We start from the raw sequence: 25,646 nt of genomic DNA on the forward strand, positions 1-25,646 counted from the left end.
CTTGCTTACAACAGCGCCGACCGAGGTCAGAGGAGATAGCTTTAAAATTGCTGAAACCTGAAAATAAGGCTGAAGAATGTGTTGCTGATCTGCTACCTTAACTACGTGCTGCATAGCTTGTTTACATATGGATTAACACAGTGTTAAGACAGTGAAGGTAGATCCCATGATGCTTTCCTTGGATTCATGGGGGGAAAGGGACGATGGTATGGAAGCCACCAACGGCAGCATTTAACCTGTGAGCACCTTTACTTTCTTGGCTATCCGCATCTTCACTATCTAGAACCATACTGTCTTCTCTCGCCGAACCGTCCGTTTGGAAGCTTAAGCCAAGACACTGCCAAAGGCGACAGGAGGAGGGGCATTCTGCGCTAGTCCAAAAATGGTTTAGCTCAGGAACACAACAGTACTGAAACTTGGGGTGTTTCTTGGCTCAGATCTGCAAGGACCAGAGCCCATGAAAGAGCTGTATGAGAATCATGATTGCTGACTCCGAAGAGAGAGAGATGCATTGCTGACCCAATATCTTGATGTTCGATAAGGCTATGCGCATCCGACATGGAAAAGAAAACGACTGACTGTTGTGTCAGAGAAACTATTGAAGTTTCCTAGGATGATCTTCAATCGAACCAAACTTAAGCTTCTTAAGATTTTTTTTGGGGTTCTCGAGCATGGAATCTTTCCAGAACATCAGCTGCCTCGCAACTTTGTCCGAATGGGGTTGGTATGATGACCGGGAAGCGTCTCATCCAAGCACTTCCAGTATCCATGGAAACGATGACACTTTGGCAAATTGATTGGCGCACATTTTTGTTGTTTCACCACATCTCTTTCATGGTTGATAGATCGATGCCTAAGACAACGGATTGTGATACACCTCCTCGGCGCCATCATGCGTTCAGTTATCCGCGCCAACCCTGTCATGGATATTTATGAACCGCTCTAGACCTCATCCAAGCGCGCGGTGGCAGAATGTGACCATAGCGGCCAATTGCGGCTGTCGTTTTGCTGGCGTTGCGATGTCCAAGGTCGCTTCGAGAAGCCGGCGGCTATGATACCAAGAAACTAGTGCCAGCCGGAAGATTATGTAATCAATTTTTTCCGAACCAATCAGGGAACAGCGCACCCCTCGATTTCTCCGAGTCCCCAACCTTCACCGGTCCCTTGTCAACTTTTTCTCAGAACAAAACCACAGCCATGTCGGAAGACTTCAGCGATATCCCGGAGGAGCTCTATCTGGCCACCGAAGCTCATGTCAAGTACATCCAGAGCTTGGATACTAGGAAGGACGAGTATGACTACTGGCTGACGGAGCACCTACGGCTCAACGGGCTGTACTGGGGCCTGACAGCTCTGCACCTGTTGGGCCATCCCGACGCTCTCCCGCGTGCCGACGCCATCGACTTCGTGCTGTCGTGCCAGCATGAGAATGGCGGGTTCGGCGCCGCGCCAGGCCACGACGCGCACATGCTCTCAACTGTCAGCGCGGTGCAGATTCTCGCCATGCTCGATGCCTTCGACGAGCTCGAGAAGCGCGGCAAGGGCAAGGAACAGGTGGGGAAGTGTACGTCTTCTCGCGCGTTGGCCGTCTCGTTCGCCCGGCTCTGGTCCTTCGGTGCTGACTGACTTCGTGTCAATACAGACATTGCAAGTCTCCAGAACCGCCAGACTGGCACGTTCGCCGGCGACGAGTGGGGGGAGGAAGATACACGCTTCCTTTACGGTGCATTTAACGCTCTGTCGCTCCTTGGCTTACTGCATCTTGTCGATGTCGACAAGGCCGTTGAGCATATCGCAGCTTGTGCCAACTTTGACGGCGGTTACGGAGTGAGCCCGGGCGCCGAGTCTCATGCCGGTCAGATTTTTACCTGCGTCGCGGCCCTGACCATTGCTGGAAGGCAGGACCTTATCGACAAAGAGCGACTCGGGAGGTGGCTGAGCGAACGGCAAATCGCTGGTGGTGGGCTTAATGGCCGGCCAGAGAAGAAGGAGGATGTCTGCTATAGTTGGTGGGTGCTAAGCAGTCTGGAGATGATCGGCAAGACACACTGGATCAACAAGAGCCAGCTGGCTGCCTTCATCCTCCGCTGCCAGGACATGGAGAAGGGCGGCATCTCGGATCGACCTGGTAATATGGTCGATGTGTGGCACACCGTTTTTGGCATCGCTGGCTTGAGCTTACTCAAGTACCCAGGGTTGCAGCCAGTCAACGAGGTTTACTGCATGCCCAAGTCGACAATATCTCGCATCTTCGGCCGTTGAGCCCTAATTCAAGCCACATAATCTCCTCCAAGTGGACTTGAGATCAAGATATTAATTAATGACGCCTGACTTATCTGTCCTCTTGCGATCTAATAACCTGCCAACAGTACGCACCGCGTTGGGAGGATACAAGGCAAGAGAAGACCGATTTGTCACCATTTCCTGCTGATGATCCCCACTCTTGGATGGAGACCAGTTCGGATTTGGTGCGAACATCTCTGCAATAAAACAAGTGCTTTTGCATTTCCATGCCTGTGGTATAAAACGTTGATTTGCATCATGATTTTTCCCAGCCTGAACCCAGTTAAGGCGAATCTGTAAACCCTAACTCCACAAAGGTTCATTGAACTCCTGCTCTCTGCCTTGACAGCATCATCTTCATTGTACTTGCTTCCGCCAACTCTTGCATCCAGGCATCCAAGATTACTGCGAACTTTGCCATCACGTCATTGCGTCTATCATATGGTCTCTGTGTCCTTCTGGTTTTCCGTGACAGTGAATCAAGTTTAGGGGCCTATGCAGTCAAAGACACAGCCAGCAAACTTAACTGCACAAAAGATGTTTTCACTGTCTCTAAGTTCACCTGGCTATCTGTGGTAGTTAGGCTCATCAAGCCTGAAAGCAGACGAAGTGACCTTGCAAGTTATCTGCAAAACTTCTGACTTTTGGTGCATGTGAAGCCTGTCGGTGAAGGACGTTTCTCACAAAACGTGCTTGGAGTGACCATCGTCGCAGTCCATCCTTAATAATGAAAGATACTCCAGTTATCTGGTTATAATAAAGGATCACATCACACCTGACTTATGCATGCACCTTCACGACCAAACTCAATTCTGACTTGCTTTTCCACAAGCGCTGCGAACAGGTTCCCCCGAGGATGCTGTTAACTGTCAGGCCTTCGTCTCTCTTTCCCAGTCCTGTGTCTAAGAATTGGAACTTGCGCCCCTTCCTCATGATCTGGCCGATAGGTACTCTCGATATCAAGTTCCAACGGGATAATCATCTGTGCTGTTCTAACGCCTATTCATGATGCAGCTTGTGCTTTAAACTCGACTTTATTTACTTCCAGCTAGAATCGTCTGAACTCATGAGCGATTTGTGGCTCTTGAATCCTTTGTAACTACTTCTACCAACCGTTCACAGCTCGATCAGAAGTTGAAAACTTTCTACAACTGCCCCTCTCTTTGACATCGACAGTCTGGAATCTTTGCATATATCTCATTGACCTTCAAAGACCTGGCTTAATCCTAGCTCTATATTATCAATAAGCAACACCTCGTCATGTTAACGTTCTACATGTCGCATTGCCTCGAACGAAACCTAAAGACAGTTTCTAGTCATGTTACTTCACAGACATCCACCACTCTGCGATTTGTTAATGTTCTACAAATGCCTATCCATGATCTCTCTGTTCAGAGCAGCACAAAGCTTGTCAATGAGCTGCTTGCTCCAAGATCACAAAAGTTGAGGATGTTCTCTCTCCAGAATAATCTGCTCATCTTTGTTGGACGATATTTTATTTGATCAGGCAACTGCTGGAGCGTAGGTCCTCTGTTGAGACAATGGTTGTGAGAGATAACAACGCCATTTGAATTCGTGTGGGTGTAGGGGCTGGAGGAAATGTGAGGAGTAAAAATTCAACACGTTGGCAAGCTGCGACAGCATGAGGGAGAAACACCCTCAAGCATTCCATTAGGGTTCCTTTTATCATTTCTTACCAGGACATTGCAAAGTGCTTGGCTTGAGGTGATGAAATTTCTACGGAATCACTGTAGTTTCGCGATGTCAATATTTTGGGACCATCCCCGCCAACCCCTTTGATTGAGCCCACATATTAGACGCCATCTAGAGCAACAGAGTGCTTCCACAAGCCTACTGTAATTACGCATTAGCTGTGACTTTGTGAAGTCAACATTCAGCATCATCTCCATTCACTGTCCTTGTCCTCCATAGAGGAGTAGAATTGGTTCAATACTGGAGGCGTCTTCCAGAAACTTGTTGCGATATTACATGTTCCAGAGCAGTCTACATTCCCACCCTGTGAAGGATTTTACTTGGCACTCAGAGCCTTTCATGGAATGGCTTTGCTTTCGTGATGGAAGTATTTTGGAAATATTTGCAGTCACTTATCTCTCTCCAGGTCAAGATATGCATCAGGGGTATGTCGAATGTCGGTCCTTCTGCGAAAATGTCACAAAACCACCCTGTTGACATTCCGGAACAATCTGCACTCTTGTTCCCTTGCTTACTTGGTCCCCGCGGCGAGTGCCTAGGTCGAGGACCTGCGCACCTCGAGGTTTGAAATAAAACTCAACTACGATTTCTATGCGAACTTTCTTCCATTCTGCCTTTTATTCCTCTTCCTATTCTTCGCCAGCCTGCTCTACCAGAGACATTCAGCTCAAACCGTTATTCTTATTCTGAGTCCCTGTGGTACTCACCTATTGCTCGAGCTTATATGTCTTGTCGCAATGATACTTCCTCTCGTCACATAGTTCTTTTCTTTCGTCGAATCAACATCATATCTTCTCACAACAGTTATTATCTGATGAAGGGGTGTTCATTTCTATTCCTGAACTTGCGACGAACCCTTCGGCTTTGATCTTAACACAGCTGCCAAGGTGCAATCAGCGAAGAAGATTTTGTCAGCGTCAAATCTCTCTATCAGTTGGACATCCTGCTCTCAAGTGGATGCTTTATCACTCTATCGCCTGGTCCAGGTCCATCAGTACCTTGAGACTTAGGCATCCAGCCTGGTTGAGGAAACTGCTCCTTCCAAAAAGTCTTCTCAACCCACCAAACGTGTAAGTGACACGCTCACTTCGGTTGACACGATTTGAACGTGCCCTGCTTCTTTCCCTCTTAACTTTTTGTCTGCCAGTCACGGTCTCGTCCCCAACCTGTCCCTTCTTCAACCATGTTTTTAAAGCAGTTGGACTGAACTGTCGCAGCCCTCAGCCTGACTCCTCCCCCAGAAAGACGTGATTGCATCAGGTACCCTCGACCTTCCTGTCCTGTGATTTGACCTCACGCTGGCACCTCTTGAGAAGTCAATCGCAGCATTATTCAGCCCAGACGAAGCGCTTGATAGATCTTGAGATCTCCAAGGGATCATCTTGTCTACATTGTTCGACACCGGTTCTCTTCCTCCCAGGTTCAAGGGTTCTTTTCTCCGGCTTTTCGTGACAAGAATCTATTCTGGCAACAGTACAGTCACGGATTTTCTAGGTCTCTCTTTCCATTCGCGACGGAAGAGACACCATCGGTGACATCAGCCAGTCTCTCGGCCACCCGACTTCCCTTACTTCTCATCTCCAGCCTGTGCGGTTGGCTCATACCAACCCCTCCCATTCATTCGTGAGTTACACCTGACTGAGCCTTATGATATTGCAGCTACTCTTGCCACTGACTTCATGCTGACCATCGTTGCCTTCTACTACTATTAGATTATGGCTGCGATTGCACCGATGGATTTGGCGGCCAGGAACCAGCCAACCTCCATCCCGCTTCGCTGCAATCTTTGTCCGAAGAAACCCAATTTCTCTGATTTATCCCATCTTTTGACCCACATCTCTTCAAAGAGTCACCTTGCACACCGCTTCAAGGTCGAGCTCAAAGCTCGGACGGATCGCCAGGCGTACGAAGATGTGCGGGAATACGACGAATGGTGTGAGCGTTATGGTATCAATGCCTTGCTCGCTGACCGCATGGCGGCAAAGGAACAGAAGAAGAACCCTAACAGCAAACGCGTCCGGGGTGCCAATCAGACCGTGAGTTGCTTCCCAACCCAAGCCCAAAGCTTTGGATGTATGCTAACATCGGACAGCAGCGTGGCTCCCTTGATGCCTCGTCGAGCCGCCAGTCCTCAGTCAAGCATGACCCAGAGGACAATGCAGCCACTTGGGGCTATGCTCCTGGTCACTCCATGAATGCAGGCCAAGGATATGGTAATGTCCCTGGCTTCCATTCCCAAGGCATCAAGCGCACTCGGTCGGATTGCTCGAACCCCAGCACTCCTCGTCAGGGTCAGTACAGGAGATGGCCCTCAGAGACAGAAACCACAGATAGTGTCATTGTGTCTGAGGAGGTCTCGGAGACCAATGACTTCCCCGAGGATGAGTTGGACAGCAGCAAGTTGAAGGGTGTGCGCTACCCTGGTATGGGTTTGTTTGACTCTGCCGACGAGACTCAACGGAGGATGCGCAACCAACGCAAGGATGACTCCGTCCTGAAGCAGATGGAGCAGTCTTCGGCTGTCATTGAGCCCAATGAGTTTGTCTGGAATGAAGACGGCGAGTTCCAGCGTGTCCGCGATATCTACGCGAGCCCGTCTATTGAGGGCAGTCCGGTTCGTTTCTCTTCTATATAGCACTGGTTTCAGGCTGAAGACCCGTCAAGCTGACGTTCATCTCTCCAGGACCGGAAGTTCGAAGAGGACGACAACCGCAAGCGAAAGAAGGTCCGCGTTTCGGCCCACGCCCAAGCGGCTGAGGCCTCTCGTCAGAGACAGTCCACGACCAGGATTACGCGCCAGACCGCGGCTCGCTACAAGAACGGAGGCGATGGCTTGTTGCTTGACGAAGATGATGAGTCCAGGAACTCAGCTCATGGTCATAGTACGATTGAGACCTTGGACATCTTCCGTGACTCCCCGAATCCCAATCCTGGTATGTACAAGTGGTTTTTGGCATGAGTGGTGTTGGCTAACTTCCACGTAGGTCCTGCAGATGGCGCTTTCAGGGACACTGGGTAAGAGTTATACCCGTATCTTGTCGCCGTTAAATACTGCTAACTGTTCTTAGCTTCGAGCTTCGTCGCCGCCCTGCATTGCAAAATCTGGATTCGAACAACATGATCTCGCAGAAGACCTCCAAGCCCCATGGCTACTTTCACGGCCGAGACAACACCGCTGCATTTGCCCAGCAGCGTCAGCTTGCCAACGGCCATTTCTTTCAGCATCAGCATGGCATGGGTGGTGGCACCTTTAACCCTCTGTGCCAGAACAGGCCGCCCATCTCGTCTGGTTTCCATTACTTAGGATACGTCAACATCAACGACCTCCCTCCCTTCTTAAGCGAGACCAAGGCTTCTACGCCTAATTTCCAGATGGGCAGCATGGGTATCAACTCGATGGGCTATAATGCCTTCACCAGTTCCTACGCGACGGATCAGGCTCATGATCGGGTGGACCAGGAGTTCGACCTTTGATCGTAATGGCTGAGACGATTCAACGAAGACTTTGTTCTGCGCGTTTTCCTCGTCTTTTCTTTCATTGTGTGTATTGGTTTTTCACTCTCGAGGTTTTCTCGCACGATTACGGACACAGCCTTGCTGGGACATGGCTACGGATCCAGGCCGTCTCATCGCCTCGCGTTTCTCGCTAGGCAGGCTCGCTCAGTCTCTTTCTGCTCTCACCGTGGCCGACATCTCGCAGGCCCTTTGACCGTGTAATGGAGCATTGGGAGGAGCATAAGGGAAACTGGTCATAGCGAGGAAGCATGATCTTGTGTGCTTTTCTTTGGACGCGTCCTTAGGACCCTATCTTTTACATATTGGCCGGCCATGGGAAAACTCGGGGAGAACACAGCATCACTTGATGGCATTTAGCATGGGGTTGGGGAATAGCTGCTCCATAAACACTACCAAAATTGAGTTTAGGTTTGCGCATGCCCTTGTTTGGCTTTTTTTTTTTTGTGATAATTTGTTTGGGGTTTGCTCGGTCTTAGGAGACTTGACAATGTCTCCGGAAGACATATCAAACTCAGACACTCAGGGGTAAGACCATTGGTTGGGTTGGTTATTGCTCTGTTGTTCATTTTACCTAGTCCTCCTGGGCCGACGGACCATTGTTGGCAAGAAACACATACCAACATACATCATATCATTCGGATAGACAGGTTCGATATGCCGACGAGGCCTATCACTACGACCCCAGATAGCCATTACAACTGCTCGATACTGGAAATCAAATGGTTCAGCTGGTCTGCGACAGCAGCATCCCCATCTTCACCTCCTGGGGAGGAAAGCACATCACCCAACAACCTCGCCGCACCTCTCAATCTCTTCACCTTCATCCCATCCTCCATCTCCCGCGACTTTTGCGCCGCAACATCCAGCACCTTGCGCGGAATCCGTGCCAGCCGTGCTACATTCAACCCATATGACCGGTGCGCCACACCATCCGCGACCTCATACAAGAACGTGATCTCCTCCTCACCCTCCTCATTCGTCGTCGCACTGAACCGCATGTGCACGCACTTGATTAGTCCATCTCCCAACCCAGCCGCGACGCGGGCCAGGCTCTGGTAGTGCGTGATGAACAGCGTCAAACACTTCGTCTCGCGCACAACGTGGTCTAGCACGGCGTGCGCGATCGCCGCGCCGTCGTGGGTGGATGTGCCGCGCCCTAGCTCGTCGAGGATGACGAGGGATCGCGGGGTTGCGCTCCGCAAAATGGTGGCGGTCTCTGAGACTTCCACCATGAAGGTGCTCTCGCCGGCGAACAGGTTGTCCCGCGCGCCCATGCGCGTGTAGATTGCGTCGGTCAGGGTCAGGGACATGGCGTCGGCGGGGACGAAGGAGCCTATTTGCGCAAGGAGGACGAGGAGGGCTACCGCGCGCACGTAGCTTGATTTGCCGCCCATGTTGGGGCCGGTGATGAGTTGCGCGATCGGAGCGGGCGAGGTCAGGGAGGTTGTGAAGGGGATGTACCCATCGGGAAGGGTATGTTCGGCGATTGGGTGCCGGCCTTGGGTGATGGTGATGGTAGGGGGTGTGCCGGGGGGAAGGAAGGTCGGTTTGGTGTAGCCGGGGAGAGAGGCTACTTGGGAAAGGGAGAGCAGACAATCGATTGTTGCGAGGGAGGCGACTGCGTCGCGGAGGGGCTGGTACTCAGCTGCCAGGGACTTGAGGAGGTTGGAGAATGCTGCGTCGCAGGCTGCGGCCAGGGCTTCTTTGTGCTGGTCGCGTTCGTTCATGAGGCGGATGACTTCGGGAGTGTGAAAGCGGGAGAGTTTCTTGGTGCCGCTGATCTTGACCCAGGAGGCAGGGACGTACTTGAGGTCGGTGTTGGGAACTTCGATGAGGTATTCGATGCCCGCAACGGTGACATAGTTGACGGGAGTCTTTTTGCCGAGCTTGGCTGCGGCGTCTTTGCGGTGCAGGTCGAGGTCAGCCTCGACAGCTGCGATGCCCAACTTGTGCTTGGTGATGTCGTCGGTCTCGTACTCCTCCAGGAAGAAGGCGTACTTGTCGTCCTTTCTGGCCGCCTGAGCGTTGATCTTGTCGAGATAGGAGGTCACGATGTTGCCGATCGCCGGCAGCGACATTATAGCTTCGGCGATCAGCCGGGACTTGAAGCCTGTGTCTGCTGGGGTCTTAAGCGTGGAGTATTCGATTGAGATCCTTTGCAATGCTTGTAAGGTTGAGAGAAGTTCCGGCCGTGTGGCCTTTCCATAGTAGATACGGATCAGGCTGCGCTCCAGGTCGGCCTTGATGTTGCTGAGCATGTTCGTCAGCTTGTCAACCTTGTAGGTATTTTGATTCTCTAGCAGCTCCTCGACGGCTTCTACACGTTCCTGCAGCTGTTCGTGGTCCAGTAGTGGGCGGCCGATCCACTTCCGCAGCAACCGTCGGCCGGGACGAGTTTGAGTTTTGTCTAGGGCCCACAGAAGGCTTCCTTTTTCGCTATGATCGGTGGCATTTCTGTACACTTCGAGACTTTCAAGTGTTGTGCCGTTGAGGAGCATATGCTGTCGCGTGCTAAACGACTGGAAATACTTGGTCAAAGCGAAGATGTGCTCCAACCCATACTCTGTCAAGTGGGTGATCATGGCCGAGAGACAGATGGTGACCGACTCGGGAAGCTTGAGGACCTTCTCGAGTAGGGCAGCGGACTTGGGGTCTTTCTCGTTGGTCTTCGAGGCATAGAACTGGGTGACGTGCGAGTAGGCCTCGGCAGCCATCGTATTGCCCTTAGGGACGCGCTCAACACGGCTCTTGTCGCCGAAGACATTGGTACTGCTCCCGGACAGATGCTGTATGAGCTTGTCGGTAGCCTTGGAGAGCTCACCGACAATGAGGAACTCGCAGGGTGAGATGTGGAGCAGACGAGTTTCGATCTCACGCCTCATGAAGCCATCTTCGAAGGAATCATAGATGATGTCTCCCGTCGCAGGCTGCACGGCGATGAGGCCAACATCTACCTTCTCATCTGTTCCTAGCCCCTTGGCTGGGGACTCGGTCAAACAGAGCAAGTAACCACCTGCTGAAGCGCCAGTGGCCTCGCCAGGCTGGTCCAACTCCCCTGTCTCATCGATATATGTGCCTTTGGTATAGACATTGGTAAGCTTCCGCACAAAAGGGGCGTTGCGGTTGTCTCCAGCCTTCTTCAGCGCTGCAGTTTCGATCTGGCGCACAATTCCCACCTTATGCCCGGCAGCGACCAAACGCTTGACATGAACATTAAGGCGATGGACTGGTATGCTAGCAGAGGCAAAGCGGTCGAGGTGAGCTTCTGAAGGGTCTGGAGGGATCAATGGTCAGCATCTCGGATGGAAGCAGACTCAAGAGACAGGGGCTGCATACGTTCATCGTATCTGAGCTTGCCCGGGATGCATACAATGCTTAGCTCTTTGGCAGCAATACGGGCGTCCTCGCCAAAGAATCGAAACTTGTAGCCGACCTCCACAATCAGGATAGTATCCATATGCTTCCGCTTGATCTCAAGGAATTGTATCTCCATGGGCGTCAGCTTGGACTTAGCGCCCTTCTTGGTCGTCGGAGGCGGAGGGGGTTCTTCCTCGTCGCCTCCTTCCTCATCATCACCATCCAGCGTTGGAGTTCCAGTATCATCAGGTAGGGGGTCTCGTATCCGGAAGAAGGGCAGGCTATCAGGATCACCCAGCTTCTTCACGAACTTCCTATGCAATTCTTCCTTCCGACGTTTCGCCGCAATATCCTCTTCATCGTCGCCACCAGCTTGGCCCGTCGCAGAGCGGTTTGGATCATAGACGAATCGCTCCGTCCGGGAGGAGGCAGAGCCTTTGGGAATAGAAGCAAGAGAAGGCGGGGATGCCGACTTCTCGCGAGCAGGAGAAGACTGGTCTACGTCTTCGTCATCTTCGTCATCAACAATGGCCCTGGCCGATCTGGATGAACGCAATGGCCTGGATGGCCTGACACGTTTTGCCAGGCGATTGGAGGTCTCAGCCTCGTCATCCTCATCCTTTGCTTCCTCCTCCTCGTCTTTCGCCTTCAGTGACCGCTTTTTGGGCACAGCTGGCGCTGACGATGCAGATGCTGGAGAAGCAACCTTCTTCTGGTCATCATTCGGTTTCGCCGATGTTGAGAGGGATTGGGTGCTTGATCCGTCGGCTGCAGGCGGATCCCGTGGCTTTGGGGTGAAAAAGTTGCGAAGCGAGACCTGTCGCTTCTCGGAGGGTTTTGACGGGCCAGCCATTGCTGAGGGGGATGGCAGGCGCGTAATCAGGAATCACCCAGATTCGGAGGGTACGCTGGATTTCCCCGGTAAAAATCGCAGTGGGTGCGTGTGATGTCACTCGCCAGCGTCTTGCTCCGTTGCAGTACTACAGCAAAGACGCACCAGTCTAACGTCTCGGTACTTGACTCGTGTCGTGTCCTGGAGTATTTTAGAGACGCGTTTGTGCCGCGTGTCGCATCTTAGTGGCTGCATACGATTACACGTGACTGACAGGGGTCGGCCTTGGCGCCAAGAGCTTTCCCCAGATTTCTGGTGTCCCACTTGGCCCATGCGCCAGATGAAAAAAGGGGTCAAGATTTACTCTGCGTGCCGTTGTCCATGCATAGCCTGCAGCTAACTGCTCACCTGCCCCTCCATCTTGCGACTGGTTCCCAACTATTTCGCAGCCAAAATTCGAGTTGTCGCCATTTTTCTTGTTTTGGCTGCTCATGGCTGCTCAGGATTGCAGTCGACGTATCCTTCGGCGATCCTTCGATAAAAATTGCCACTTTTGCTGCCAATTCTCGTCGGGTTTTCGGCTCGCATGCTGCGTCGCGTAAATCGGGTCTTTGTTTCTTTTCTTTTTTTTTTTTTTTTAAAATTTTCGCCCACGCTTACAGAGTGCTGCTTCGTTTCTCGCAGCGTATCGTGATGGCTGCGTCCAACTTTTGAATCGAAAAGGACGATGCAACAAGACCCAACTCGCTTCCGAGCCCTGGGGTGGGCCTCACACACCAACCATCAAAGGAACCATGATGCTACTGGCGAGCTTCCGTCAGAACAGCTCGCCCTCCACTGGCCTGCCGTGTGCCCGCGTGCCGTGCATCAACACCACGTCAGGTAGCATCGATTCCATCGACCCATTCGAATGGCTACTGGCTATCCTGAAAGGTAGGCTCACACATTTACTGATTACTGAGATACTGGACTGACACACTCTGCCTACGAGAGCTGTTCTGGCATACTGCATTTCTGCGCGCCCTTCTCGACAGCAGCGCCGTGATGTGGCATTGCCTACCCGACCTGCCATTGGATTAGCCATGCAGGACCTTTCCTTCGAGAACCAGGCCGTCGGAGCTGTCTTCCCGCTCTATTCCAGACTTCGGAAGAATCAGTCAAGGAAGCGCCCAATCTGGCAAGGAATGGCTCGAATACGTTGCCAGACGAGAATGTCACGATATCGTCCCAGTTGGCGTTTCGCTACTTCATTCCTTCGTCTTAGCCCTTCCAGAGGTATCATCATCACCGTGAAGAGGTTCCGTGCATGATGTTACATGCTTTCGGCCCGGCACGGGACAGCAGCCAGTGAGAGCCCGTTTCGGGTCTGCGATCGCTGCAATCTTCAGTATTGGGAATTGGGCGTCTCTGGCAGATCCCGTCGCCTCGTCGTCTCGATACCCAACAGCCCGGGATGGAAGTTTCAGGGGAATTGGCAGGCGTCGATGCATCTGGCCCAGCCGATCACCAATTCCCAACCTAAGCTATGCAGGACCATGTACACCATGTGCCAACACTTGGGTAAACAGTGCACCCATACCAGCAACTTGCAAGCAACGGACGAGCGCCGTATCTCAATTCACCACAGCGTTTCTCTTTGGCCCGAGACCGACCGCGGCATCCCCGAAAGCCGGGATTTCAGTCTCAGCCAAGATCGTTCTCCCGAAGAACACTTCAGCCGGTCCCGTGGCGCCGGAATCTTGGGCTCTAGCCAGCGGACATCCACACCTGTCGCTCTGTCTCACTTAGACAGATGAGCTCAATGATGGAGCGTCGCTGTCACTTTTTTCCTGGCTTACTGGCTGCTGCGTGCCACCAGCCAGGGACATCGTGGCCTTGCTGGCCTGCATTCTCCCCGCTCCCCGCGCCAACGTTATGGACCCCAATCTCATCCCCATATCGCCAGAGATACCCCGGAGGGAACGCGTGCTCGCAGCGTCCTGCCCATGGGGCTCCATGGGGAAGGTTTGGGGAAGAAGGGGCCTGTTGGAGTGTATCATTGGGATGCATAGAGGAGTTCGCGCTCCGCGGACGCGTGTGGATGAGACGAGCCAACGAGAGGTTGTCGTCAACGACATCGACAACCTTTCAGGCTCCGCTCCCACGCCCTAAGCAGATCCAGGCCTGGCGCCAGTCCAACAGCCGGTATCTTTAGGCTAAAATGGAAGCCAAGACGGGTGAATCTGCTGTGGATCCGTCTTAGCTGATGGCCCCATCGACCGTCTGCCCGTCAAGGAGACCCGCAGCGGCTACAAGAACCAGTGCCTCTCTTTTTTTTCCGCCAACGTGCTGCGCAATGATTGGACCATTACCCCGGCCATCTTTCCCCTTCTCGGCTTCCAGAAGCTTGCCGAACCAGTCGCCGGCCATGTGCCCACACACACCTCCGGCGGGCCAGTGCGTGTGCCCTGATCACGGGTGCCTTGCCGGAGTTTCGGGGAGAATTCCTACGGGCCAATCAGCTCTCACTGTCGGCACGTCCTCCCGCTGGTTTCTTGGCTCTCTAGCTGGTTCGCTCAGGTAGTCGCCAGGTTCTGCGATGGCTGGTTCGCACCGTCGACCAGTGTTTCAACAGGGAGGCCCAAGCATGTCCCAAGACTCTCTGGTGGCGTTGGTGTTGCAGCTCGCCAATGCTGGCCCTGCAGCGCAGAAAGCAAGAAGCTCACGACCCATCCACTATGTAGTGTAGGTATAGCTTAGCTTTCTCGACAGACAGCCCAAATCGCCTGTAAAGCTTAGTGTATCGATCCTCGACTCGACCTGCTCGCTTGCCCGACGACAGGAGGTTACACGCATGCCACCCAAGCCAAGCCCATCGCGAATCGAATCCTTCTGCTGTCGGCATCTGCAGTCAGTCGATTGCAAGATCCCATTTCTCTTCCAGCCCATGCGCAACCGCAATCCCAATCCCACGGTTGTGTCTGCGTCAAGAATCCTTCAGCATCAGAATCGACTTGCCATCAGGCTTTTCCAGCTTTGGATTTCTTGATATTGCCTGTTTGCATGGCATAATAGTCGATGCAAACGGGAGGCACCTTCATCTGCCATGCTAAATAAAAACAACAAACTGGATCCAAGAGGCCACTGCGTTGTCACGGCACAGCGCACATGCCAACCCCCTCATCCCTCACCCCCTTGCTCTCGCCACATTCGCACCCCGTCAATGGTGGTAAACCTTGGGGGAAGCAAAAAAAAAAAAAACTATCGCCATGATGTGATGCCAAGTTTGGCAGCCTGACCCAGAGATTCTGGGAAGCAGATTTCTTATCTTTTTCGCCTGGTGAATCGGCAACGGGTTTCACCATAGTTCTCGTTGTTAAGACTGGTGATGCATGGAAATCGCTGGGACCTGTGCGCCCGTTGTGGCCGTTTGAGCCGCTGCGCCACATGCGAGTGCCGGCTGAGTCGCCCTCCACAGTCTCGGGCCGCCTGCACCGGTGTGTGCTGTTGTTAGCGTGCTGTGGCTGCTTAATGGCAGCTCTCATTCGCCAGCTCGCTGCATCGCATGCAAAGAACCGGTCCGATGCCCCTTCTGTGATGTGTCTAAGGCGGCCAAGTCTCGCCAAGTTCAGACAGGGGTCAGGGGGCAGAGACAAGTGCGGGCGCGCACATTGCCTGGCCCACACAGCACGTCGCAGCGACTGGGGCAAGCGACTGGGGGATCCCTTTTTGTGCGGGGGATTCGTCGAAAAAGTTGGGGAAAGTTTGGAGAGAGCTGGCCATCGGCAGGGCTTCTCATCAGATCGACCAGGGCCGCTTGTTTCTGCTACGACGTTCTCTACAATGCGTGATGGACGGGTACCTCCGGATCCCTTACGTGGTTCTATGGATTGGAGCGGCCATGGAACGATACGACAGAAAACGCACTGGGCAGGCGAGCCCCGCCCCTGGAGCAAGCGTTGGTTCAATGTTCCGTTTACCATCTTCGTCTTGTCCGTGCCTGACATGTTGGCCTGGTACTCTGGTACTGTAATTTGGCTTGGTAGCCATGGGTTACCTGTACACTACGGGCGTCGCCGAGCAAAAGCCCACGACAAGCTCCGTTCCTCTTTTTTGAGGAACATCTGTTTAGGACACCTGGTGTATGGCAGTCCACCTTTGGAGCAGCTCGCAGGATTCAAGCAGCGGCACAGTCTGTTCCTCGTGACGCTTTTCACTTTAACCTCTCGACGACCAAAGCAGCGGGCCCCGCTCTCTGAGAGGATGCCTTGGCAGCCTGCTCCTCGCATGTGTGTGGATTGCGATGGATTCTATCCAAATGGTCACCACGGTTTAGCTTCATGGCCATTGCTGCTTTCTGGCGGATCTCAAAACACAATTCCTGGTGATTTCCATATGTGGAGGCTCACCCGGGGCGTGATAGTTGTCGGGCCATGAGAGATTGGTTAAGCTTCTCTGCAGTTGGACCCTCGGAGTTACCCTAGTCTCCCGTTCTGATCCATCACCCTTGCCTGCCGTCCCCAGTTATTCCCCCAACTGGCCATCCCGGCACGCATAGCCGGACCGGCTGTCCGTCTTGGGGCCTGTCGGCCCTACCCATATTCCAAAGTCGCCTCGAGTGCCTCTCGATGTTCTTATAAACCCGTCCTCTCTCGTCCAAGCCTGCGTTTTTCACTGCTCTCCCACCTCCTCGTCAGTCCCTGCTGTCCTGTCTTTGCCCCAAGGAGACGGGTTCACTGCATTGACAACCTCGAGCCAACCCATAGGAAGCCAGCTGATCGCCAGCCAACGCTCGAGACACGAGACATATACTCCAAAATGGGCATTCTCGATAAGAAGCCCGCGCCCGCCGCGACCGTTGACGACACCCCCAAGTGGGAGAGGGTCGACTGGAAGAAGGACCCCGGTCTTCGCAAGCTTTACTTCTATGCCTTCGTTCTTTGCATTGCCTCCGCTACCACCGGCTACGATGGGTACGTCTGAGTTCCTATCTCCCGCCAACAGAGCCCAATAGGTCGACAACAGTGAGATTATGGAACAGAGTGTGCTGACTATGTTGACTCTAGCATGCTCTTCAACTCGATTCAAAACTTCGATGAGTGGCAGGATTACTTCAACCACCCCAAGGGCAACACCCTCGGTGTCCTGGGTGCCCTCTACCAGATTGGCTCCCTGTGCTCCATCCCCATTGTGTAAGTTGCCCGGCAGTTGAAACAGCCTGGCATTTCAGATCAGAAGCTGACATCGGTCTCGAATAGCCCCATCCTTGCCGACCGCTTCGGTCGTAAGCTCCCCATTGCGATTGGTTGCCTCATCATGATCGTCGGTGCCGTCCTCCAGGGCGCTGCTAAGAACTTGGGCAGTATGTGATCCTTTAACCGAGAAGCATCTGGTTGCTAGAAACTAATCGACAATGCACGCAGCCTTCATGGGCAGCCGTTTCCTCCTCGGCTTCGGCAACTCTCTGGCTCAGATCTGCTCTCCCATGCTTCTCACTGAGCTCTGCCATCCCCAGCACCGTGGTCGTCTCACCACCGTCTACAACTGCCTGTGGAACGTTGGTGCTTTGATCGTCTCGTGGCTCGCCTTCGGTACCGACTTCATTGGCAACGACTGGTCGTGGCGTATCCCTGCCCTGCTCCAGGCCTTCCCCTCGCTCATCCAGATCGCTTTCATCTACTGGGTGCCTGAGTCTCCTCGTTTCCTGATTGCCAAAGACAAGCACGAACAGGCCCTGAACATCCTCGCCAAGTACCATGCCAACGGCAACAAGGAGCACCCGACCGTCCAATTCGAATTCCACGAGATCAAGGAGACCATCCGCCTTGAGTACCAGTACAAGAAGTCCAGCAGCTACCTCGACTTCTTCCGCACCAAGGGCAACCGCTATCGTCTGGCCGTCCTGCTCTCTCTCGGCTTCTTCTCGCAGTGGTCCGGCAACGCCATTATCTCCAACTACTCCAGTATGCTCTATGAGACTGCCGGCATCAAGGACTCGACTGCCAAGCTCGGTCTCGCCGCCGGTCAGACTGGTCTCGCCCTCATCGTCTCGGTCACCATGGCCCTGCTTGTCGACAAGATCGGCCGCCGCCCCATTTTCCTGATTGCCACCAGTGGCATGTTCGGCACCTTCATCTTCTGGACGCTCACCTCGGGTCTGTATGATGAGCACCAGGCTAAGGGTGCCAACTACGCCATGATCTTCTTCATCTGGCTCTTCGGTTTCTTCTACTCTCTTGCCTGGTCGGGTCTGCTCGTCGGCTATGCCATCGAGATCCTGCCTTACAAGCTGCGTGCCAAGGGTCTGATGATCCTCAACATCTGCATCCAGGCTGCCTTGACTCTCAACATCTATGCCAACCCCCACGCCTTCGACCACTTCGAGGGCCACACATGGAAGCTCTACCTCATCTACACTGTAAGCTTATCTCTGTTTTCCTTTCCCAGACCCCAGACTCTACAGTGAATGCTAACTACTTCAACAGTGCTGGATCTTCCTCGAGTTGTGCTTCATCTTCTTCATGTACGTCGAGACCAAGGGCCCCACTCTCGAGGAGTTGGCCAAGATCATCGACGGCGACGAGGCCGAGGTTGCCAAGGTCGATGCCGAGAAGGAGGTCGTCACCAAGGAGGAGAGCAACTGAACAACCGCAACTACAAAATAATGGTGACAAGAGCCCGCTGGTCCTACCAACGATACCCCCTTATCTCCGGCGTCTTGACCGCCGCTGCAGCAGCATGTGCCCCGGCTTTCTGCCTGTTCTAGTAGATCAGGAGGCCCGGGTTTGTGCAACAGCAAGATTCTTGTGGTTTTTTTTTTGGACGGACGTTGTGTTTTTTTTTCTGGATACCTATATTCACGCACTATGTTGGCGAAGGTGGTTGGACGGGTCCCGCTATTTCCTGTAATGATGATGACTTGGACCAGTTTGGATGTGTCAGGGCACGCTTGCACGCAAACGAAAGATACCTCTCTTGACTACCCCTTTTAAACGCGTTGCGAAGCGTTGTTTTTGTCTAGACAATATGATTTTATTCCTAAACTTTTGGTTCTATGATTTGGGATGTGCTGTGCATGAGGTTTTGCAACTGCCGGCTTGCTCTCAATATTGTATCAAGCAGTCGTTACACTAGAAAGTGTTTCGTCTGACAGTTTCCAGACTTTTGGTTACCTGAACCAGGTTGTCAAGCTATCTACAACCCTCAACCAACAATGAAGTTGGTTCATTTCCCCCCCCCCACCCCCCCAAACCCCAAACCTCCTCTCGGCGAACTTCGATATTAGGCCGAGCCCGCTACTACCTCGCTCTAAACTGCATTTGCGCGAACCAGCGTTAGGTCCAAACGAAAGTTTGCCAAAATTCACTCCTGGCGGTGTTATTACGTTGCTTGATTAGCAGCGTTGCATGGTTTCCCATCCCCCCCTTTTGTGCTGCTGTCTTGGTTGCGGTTTTAATATACGGCTTAATTGACACACGCTGGTTAGAACACCTAACATGGCAGGCTTCGGTCTGCGGGTCTTTTTTATTTTGATGCGCGCCACTTCGGGCCGTGTGTCTGGGGTTCACGGAATGAAAGTCGGATGGGAGGGAGGGAGGGTACAGCTGTTGGGACTTGGGGGCGGAAGATCAGCCGTCTTGCAGGTTGCTACCTGGCTAGCTAGCTATCTTTCGTCCACCTATCGATTGTATAGAAGATCTCTCCGTTGCTCTCTTACTGATTACTAAGACAGTTCGGATTGAGAGAGATGCCTTACGCATCGGGGAAGTATTCACTCGCCTCAAAACCGCAGATACGAAGCGAAGAAAAGCCTGGCAGGCTATAATTTCCTCGCTTAATTGTTGCAACACATCGCATACGGATACCTAAACGACACTTCCGTACCGTGGATAACGGCCTACAGGTACACTTAGCCATTGTACATGTTCCGTGGCGTCGGAGCCAGCATAAGCGGACACAGAAGAGGAACGCAATTAAAGCTTTCCCCTATCTCCGTTTCGTTTGCGGGAATCCCGACTTCAATATCAACAAGCGACGGGTGGGTGAATGAAGGAACTAAACGGAAGAAAGAGTTGGGTTCGGAAAAGGGCAACGTGTAGCGATCGTCCATTTGGCAGTCACACATCTCGTCAAGGGCGGGTGAATCGACAGGTTGCCGTTTTGGACGGCACTCGTGTTCCGCTTCCGCGGTGCGTCGTGGAATCTGATGCTATCCGATGCCGTTTTTATATATATTTTCACCATCACTCATGAGAGAGTTACTACACCACGATTTTCGAGATGTGATGTTATGAGAAGAGGGAATGAGGCAAAATCCTCGCATGGACCGGGTATTGAACGTTAACGGGACATCTTGAAGATCTGAGATTGACAAAGATGGGGACATAGCAACAATATTTTACTTGATAAGTTTTTCCCACTGCCCAGTTCCGGATCTTTATCTGCAGCTCGTGCCGCGAGACAATCACTTTGTCTGCAGATATGGTTTGACAACAGCATATCCTCTCTCCCCGTCTCTGATCGAGCATCTTCCTCGGATTTACAATAGACAAAACACCGAGCCGTCTTAATCTCCATGACGAGAGTTCTTTCTTTGCATATGAGATTGAATCCGGCCGGAATAACAGTTAACACAGGGGGGAGCTGCATTTGGGAGTGGAGATTGTCGTTAGACGTCCGAAAGATACAGCTGGACGGCACAGCCAACCCACATGCGCAGGTATTGTACTGGAATAGGGCATCCTGAAGATGCATAGGCGCAGGATGGGTGCAGCTGATTCAATCAGACCAGCGTTCTACCTAGAACTCCTCTACCTCCTCTATATTGTAGCAGATTGTCAGTCGCCTTTTTCGATATCCCGATCCAACCACCAATTGTATCTGGATTACCGGATGGCCAGTCACCAGTAACTCCTTCAGGGCACGCGAATCGTCTAGAGTGTACTATCGAAATCATCCTGTGTTGTTTGTCGTCACGGTTGCTGTAGGATTCAGCCATGCCTCTCTATTGAGACCGCGAGGTTGTATTCTATAGGACCCTCCGACATCCACCACGGTCCGTTATTCGGGCCTTCGCCACGTGCATGTGCTTCTGTTCCAGAATTCTAGAATCCGTACCCATCTGCCGACATGTTTCTTCTGCATCCTTCTCCTACCCCACAAAATTGCTTGACAACAGGCTCGTGGCATCCATTCATCCTCATTCTGTCATCTGCAGCTGTAGTTCACCATGCCCTCCATTTCGGCGTTCCTATGATCTTAAGTATCGTTTCACTGTGGTCACCTTTCCCAAATTAACTTTAATCCAATCTAATCCCGTCCTTCGAATCCTGTTTCTAGAACCTTACGAGCAACTCCAGGTTTAGCCACCACTTTCCCCTCCTGAGGGGAAGGGAAAGATCCTCTGAGTGACCGGAGGGACCGTCGGTTTGGTGGTAGAGACAACTTAGAGACAGCACGAGCTGAGTTTAATCATAGAAAACTGGATATGAGTATCAACGAAACTAGCATTTGAAGTTGACCTGTATGAGATACCATCTCGACGGAGGAGAGTTGTCCCTGGGAGTGCCATCCCACTCGATAGTGTTTATCGTTTTGCATTTCATCATAAGAATACCATTCTAAAACCCAGACAACTCAGTTGATCACTGTCTAATGGCCAAGCCGCCCGATGCCAAACACTCAGTAGAGTAAGGACTTCCTTTCTACAATGTCATCACAAGTCTCGAGTCCCACGACAACACTCACCTAGTTCCCCTTGACAGTCAACCTTAACCCATCCCCATTAGCCCCTACTCCTTGAGCTCCAGTTCACTCAACTCCTCCAAACTCTTCAAGTCTGCAAGGAACCTCCTCAGCCTCAATCCCGTTTTGCTCGAGAACATGGCATCAAACTCCGCATCCGCCGAGGCGGCACACACTATCCTCAAACCCCTAAGCACGTCCTGGTCGTTGATCTCCTCATCGGAGTCAGCCTTGTCATCCGTTGGGGGTGGCATAGATCCTCGTTGCGATTGTTCGACTGGGGTAGAAGACCGTTGATGTAACTGTTGACTGGGCTGAGAGTAATTTTCTTTCAGTGGGCTGGGAGCAGCGGATGGCTGGGTTTTGGGTGAAATCTTCCGGCTAGAGGTGGGAGAGTTGGGCAGATTGGGAAGAGAGCCATCGGCGATGCGGTCTCGTCGTAAGGCTACTGCCCGTCGGAGACGTTGAAAGGGGGATGCTGATGCCCAATTGGTCGGAGGGCCATGAATTTGCTTGGGGGCTGCTTCATGGTTCCTGGCTCCAGAAGCCGCCGAAGGGAAGAGACTGGTATTGGAAGGTTGTTTTGTATGAGATGGAGCATTATCGGAATGATCCCATCTCACCGGAAAGTCCAATTTGTTGATGAGGGCTAGCGTGACAACAGCATCCTTTGCAGCACCAGGACTCATCGACTCAGGCTGGTCCTTGTTGTGATTGTAGCCACCGCATTCTTCATCGTTGTTCTTTGCTACCTGGCCCCAGTCTGGCAAGAGCCTCAGATTTCCATGGGTGACAGGAAGAGGCCGCATAGGAGGGACGAAGCCTGCTTTTGCGGGAAAGGCTAGTGCACGTCGGATGCTGGATGGAAGACATCGAATTGGAACTGTCCGGCGTTGGCCGGCCCTGAAGGACAAGGTCGTATAGGGTGAGCTCGGTGCTGTTCCTCGCAAGGAAGGTTCCGGATCTTGTCCTGTAAGAGTCTCGTCTTCAGTTGTCTGTACTCCCCTGTTGCTATAGGATGCGAGCTGGAAGCCCTTTATCTGTCTGATGGGCTTATTGGCTGAGTTCTTGGAGGAAGTGAAGGGGTCGTCATTCGTTATTTGTCTGACAACGATCTTCCCTTTCCGACTGGACTGTGGCATATCTCGCAGTCCATTACGGCCTTCAGTACTCCCATGCACCCCTACTTTGCAACCCACATGCCCACACGGCTTTGCAAGACGGCCAGACCTCTGCGGCAGCTCTCCCTAGTATGGCTTAGCAGTGGCCTTTTGAGCACTCTTCGTGGAACTCTTCGAAGGCGCTGTCAGACAACGACATCCTGGAAGACGATAAAGATCCAGGAGTTTCAGATGTGAATAAGACGTCTTGCCCTGCTTCCTGACAAACGACGCGCCCGGACGACAGCAGCGCTCGCGAGCGACGGGATTGCCCTTTACAAGACGTGGTGGACTCCTGTTAGGTGAGCCTGGGACACGCCTTGCTGAATCTATGGTGCCGCCGGTTGTGCTGGCCGGCAAATCCGAAAAGTGGACCTTGGTCCTGGGGCTCTGGCTTTGGCGCATCTGGTGCTTATGAGATACGCATAGCTCGTCTATGCAATCCTTTGCTGCTTCGAAAAAGCCTTCGTCGACTGAGGTCTGGGTCGGGCTCAAGTTTGGGGTAGAATCGTTCACTGTGGGCGTAACGGCTCGGAATTTGAGACGATGCTGCAGGCTATCATGCTGAGATACCGTTGTGTTGGCCATCATCTGGGTCCATTCTCAAGAGATTGGAGATGATGTTGAGATGGGATATCAAAAGGTATGGGGGATAAGACTTTGGAGAGCTCGAATTCGGGATTAGAACTTCGGGACCGAGAGGTCGGGTCGAAGCCATGAGGAAGGAATTACGATAATTGGGTTTAAGCAGTCACTATTCTCTGTGACTTCCCTATGCACTAGGGCACGGCACGTTACGCAGCCTGACATTACAGCCAGGCACGTGAGCGATACAGTCTGCTCTTTGAAAATTCTTCCTGAAGAGAGCAGAACTTGGGGTAAGCTTGGTGAATTCCTTTACAACTTGATGTCCTTCACTCCAGGGGACGAGTACATCTCCAGCTGGCGACGGCCCTTGCGGATGAGAAACTCAATGGCCGTAAAGTCTCTCTTGTCTATGGTAAGGTTCTTCTCGAATTCTCGCCTAGTTTAGAGTTGGCATGAGCCCCTCGAAACGTGGCCATGAGAGTTAAGAGCTCACCTAGCAAAGACCTTGAAGTTCTGCCTCGTCGCTTCAGGCTTCTTGCGGCACTCACGCAGACACTGCCGATACAGTGACAGGACCTCTTTCTGTAGACCCGACAGACGACGCATGGTGGCAGTAACAACTTAGTTCTGACAAAAATCAGGGGCTTGTGTCGTTGTAAAGACGTTGAGAGGCAAAGAGCTGAGTGAGCAAAAGAGATGCGCCAAAAATTGGACCCCTGCCGGCGGCAACCTCGGCACGTCATCGCCCGAGCCAAGCCCACATGAAGACAGGGGCCGGCCGATCGCTCGGGACCCACTCTCCCGCAACCCGACCCCCTCAGCTCTGACCTGGTCGGCCATTTGAAGGTCGGCATTGCGGAAGCGGTCTGGAAGAATTGTGTGGGTGGTGTGGGAGAATTACTCTACTCCAGACAGGCCCAGCAGCCAAACACCAGTATCATAGGCATATCTGAATTGTAGAACCATCCTGCCATAGGCCTTTTCAGTTCGACCCTTTTTTTTTCCTGAATTTATTCTCCATAAGTTGGGCAACAACAGAGGAACATTGTCGGAGATAACACGGGACATCTCATCCGCTTTCGGCATTTGTCTTCCTCGGGGTTTGAATCTGAAGTTCTCAACAGTTTACATCAAACTCACTCGCATCCACCAAAGCTCTCCTCCAACTCACCCTCACATCATCCCAGCATGGCCACCTTTTTAGTAAGCACCTGTCCTATCCCTGCTTATGATCACACTTACTAACTCGCTTAATAGCGCCTTATTCGCTTCCTGGCTCGGGATGGCCGGACTTATTACGGCGATGCCATTCTTCCTCGGGGAGTGACTGATATCGCCAAGGCACGCCAGGCTCGCATTGTGCAGGGCGACATCTTCGGCAAGCACACCGTCACCGATGTTGTGGCTGACATCCGGCTGCTGCTGGCGCCTCTGGCTCCCGAGCACATCCGGACAGTGAGGTGTCTGGGGTTGAACTATGCTGCTCATGCTAAGGAGGTGAGCTTTTTTTTTCTCGTTGTTTGCTCAGGGATGATAAGAGTGATGATATGAGTGGGAATGTCAGCTGGGCGGTAAATCGATGGGATATGTGAAAAGGGAGTGAGTTGACATGGCTTGAACAGTCCAATATGCCCATCCCTCAGTACCCCATCGTCTTCGTAAGTCCCTTATCCTTCACCCTTTCCCAAATTCACCCCAACTCACCGTCTAACTCGAGCAGTACAAACCCTTCACGGCAATCGCCGGCCCCATCGATCCGATCCCCGTCCCACCAGTCGCCCAAAATCTCCCCGGCCTAGACTATGAATGCGAGCTGGTAGCCATCATCTCCAAGCCCTGCCGTGACGTCACCGAAGATACCGCGCTCGACTATGTTCTTGGGTACGCAGTCGGCAACGACGTCTCACACCGTGAATGGCAGCTGCGCCGTGGTGGCGGGCAGTGGTCAATGGGCAAGGGATTCGACGGGTGGGCGCCGTTGGGGCCAGGGATTGTTTCCCCTAAGTTGATTCCTGACCCACAAAAGCTGGCCATTAAGACTAGAGTGAATGGGGTTACGAGGCAGGAGAGCAATACAGGAGATATGATTTTCAGCGTGAAGAAGACTATTGCGTTTTTGAGTCAAGGGACGACGTTGATGCCGGGGGATGTTATCTTTACTGGGACGTAAGTATTCTTGCTGTTGATATTGAGTATGTATGAGACAAGAACGATGCTGACTAAAGGTATAGGCCGCAGGGCGTAGGCATGGGAAGGAATCCGCAGGTGTGGTTGAAAGATGGTGATGTCGTTGAGGTTGAGCTTGAGGGCGTTGGGACATGCACTAACAAGGTTGAGTATACTCCTACTTCAAAGGAATCAAAAATTTAGCGTTTTAGGGAGGATATTAAATCCAATAAAGCATATATGCGATAAAGAAAAGTGGTTCCTGGTTTGATTTGTTAAAAGGTCCTTTTGCTACTTATAGACCTGCG

At 52.5% G+C, this 25,646-nt stretch overlaps 6 protein-coding genes across 6 annotated transcripts; 4 read left to right on the plus strand and 2 right to left on the minus strand.

Annotated features, from left to right (window-relative positions):
• Positions 1-1,197: 1,197 nt before the first annotated feature.
• CTHT_0057280 (uncharacterized protein) lies at positions 1,198-2,262 on the plus strand (the record flags this gene model as incomplete). The annotated part of the gene is made up of 2 exons (XM_006695986.1): positions 1,198-1,564; positions 1,643-2,262. The coding sequence occupies 2 exons, from the start codon at positions 1,198-1,200 to the stop codon at positions 2,260-2,262; spliced, it is 987 nt and encodes a 328-aa protein (XP_006696049.1).
• Positions 2,263-5,729: 3,467 nt separating this feature from the next.
• CTHT_0057290 (uncharacterized protein) lies at positions 5,730-7,470 on the plus strand (the record flags this gene model as incomplete). The annotated part of the gene is made up of 5 exons (XM_006695987.1): positions 5,730-6,032; positions 6,089-6,610; positions 6,680-6,929; positions 6,981-7,011; positions 7,065-7,470. The coding sequence occupies 5 exons, from the start codon at positions 5,730-5,732 to the stop codon at positions 7,468-7,470; spliced, it is 1,512 nt and encodes a 503-aa protein (XP_006696050.1).
• A 734-nt stretch (positions 7,471-8,204) lies between these two features.
• On the minus strand, positions 8,205-11,722 carry CTHT_0057300 (uncharacterized protein; the record flags this gene model as incomplete). Its single annotated transcript, XM_006695988.1, has 2 exons — positions 8,205-10,786; positions 10,849-11,722. 2 exons carry the CDS (start codon positions 11,720-11,722, stop codon positions 8,205-8,207), a joined length of 3,456 nt encoding a protein of 1,151 aa, XP_006696051.1.
• Positions 11,723-16,498: 4,776 nt separating this feature from the next.
• Positions 16,499-18,324, plus strand: CTHT_0057310 (uncharacterized protein; the record flags this gene model as incomplete). The annotated part of the gene is made up of 5 exons (XM_006695989.1): positions 16,499-16,653; positions 16,747-16,872; positions 16,939-17,042; positions 17,104-18,098; positions 18,166-18,324. 5 exons carry the CDS (start codon positions 16,499-16,501, stop codon positions 18,322-18,324), a joined length of 1,539 nt encoding a protein of 512 aa, XP_006696052.1.
• Positions 18,325-21,471: 3,147 nt separating this feature from the next.
• Positions 21,472-23,778, minus strand: CTHT_0057320 (uncharacterized protein; the record flags this gene model as incomplete). Its single annotated transcript, XM_006695990.1, has 5 exons — positions 21,472-22,552; positions 22,612-22,671; positions 22,790-23,140; positions 23,486-23,608; positions 23,666-23,778. The coding sequence occupies 5 exons, from the start codon at positions 23,776-23,778 to the stop codon at positions 21,472-21,474; spliced, it is 1,728 nt and encodes a 575-aa protein (XP_006696053.1).
• Positions 23,779-24,360: 582 nt separating this feature from the next.
• On the plus strand, positions 24,361-25,542 carry CTHT_0057330 (uncharacterized protein; the record flags this gene model as incomplete). Its single annotated transcript, XM_006695991.1, has 5 exons — positions 24,361-24,375; positions 24,430-24,669; positions 24,795-24,830; positions 24,893-25,338; positions 25,404-25,542. 5 exons carry the CDS (start codon positions 24,361-24,363, stop codon positions 25,540-25,542), a joined length of 876 nt encoding a protein of 291 aa, XP_006696054.1.
• Positions 25,543-25,646: the final 104 nt, after the last annotated feature.

Source organism: Thermochaetoides thermophila, assembly GCF_000221225.1.
Source record: "Thermochaetoides thermophila DSM 1495 unplaced genomic scaffold scf7180000011820, whole genome shotgun sequence".
In the NCBI taxonomy this organism is placed as follows: Eukaryota; Fungi; Ascomycota; class Sordariomycetes; order Sordariales; family Chaetomiaceae; genus Thermochaetoides; species Thermochaetoides thermophila.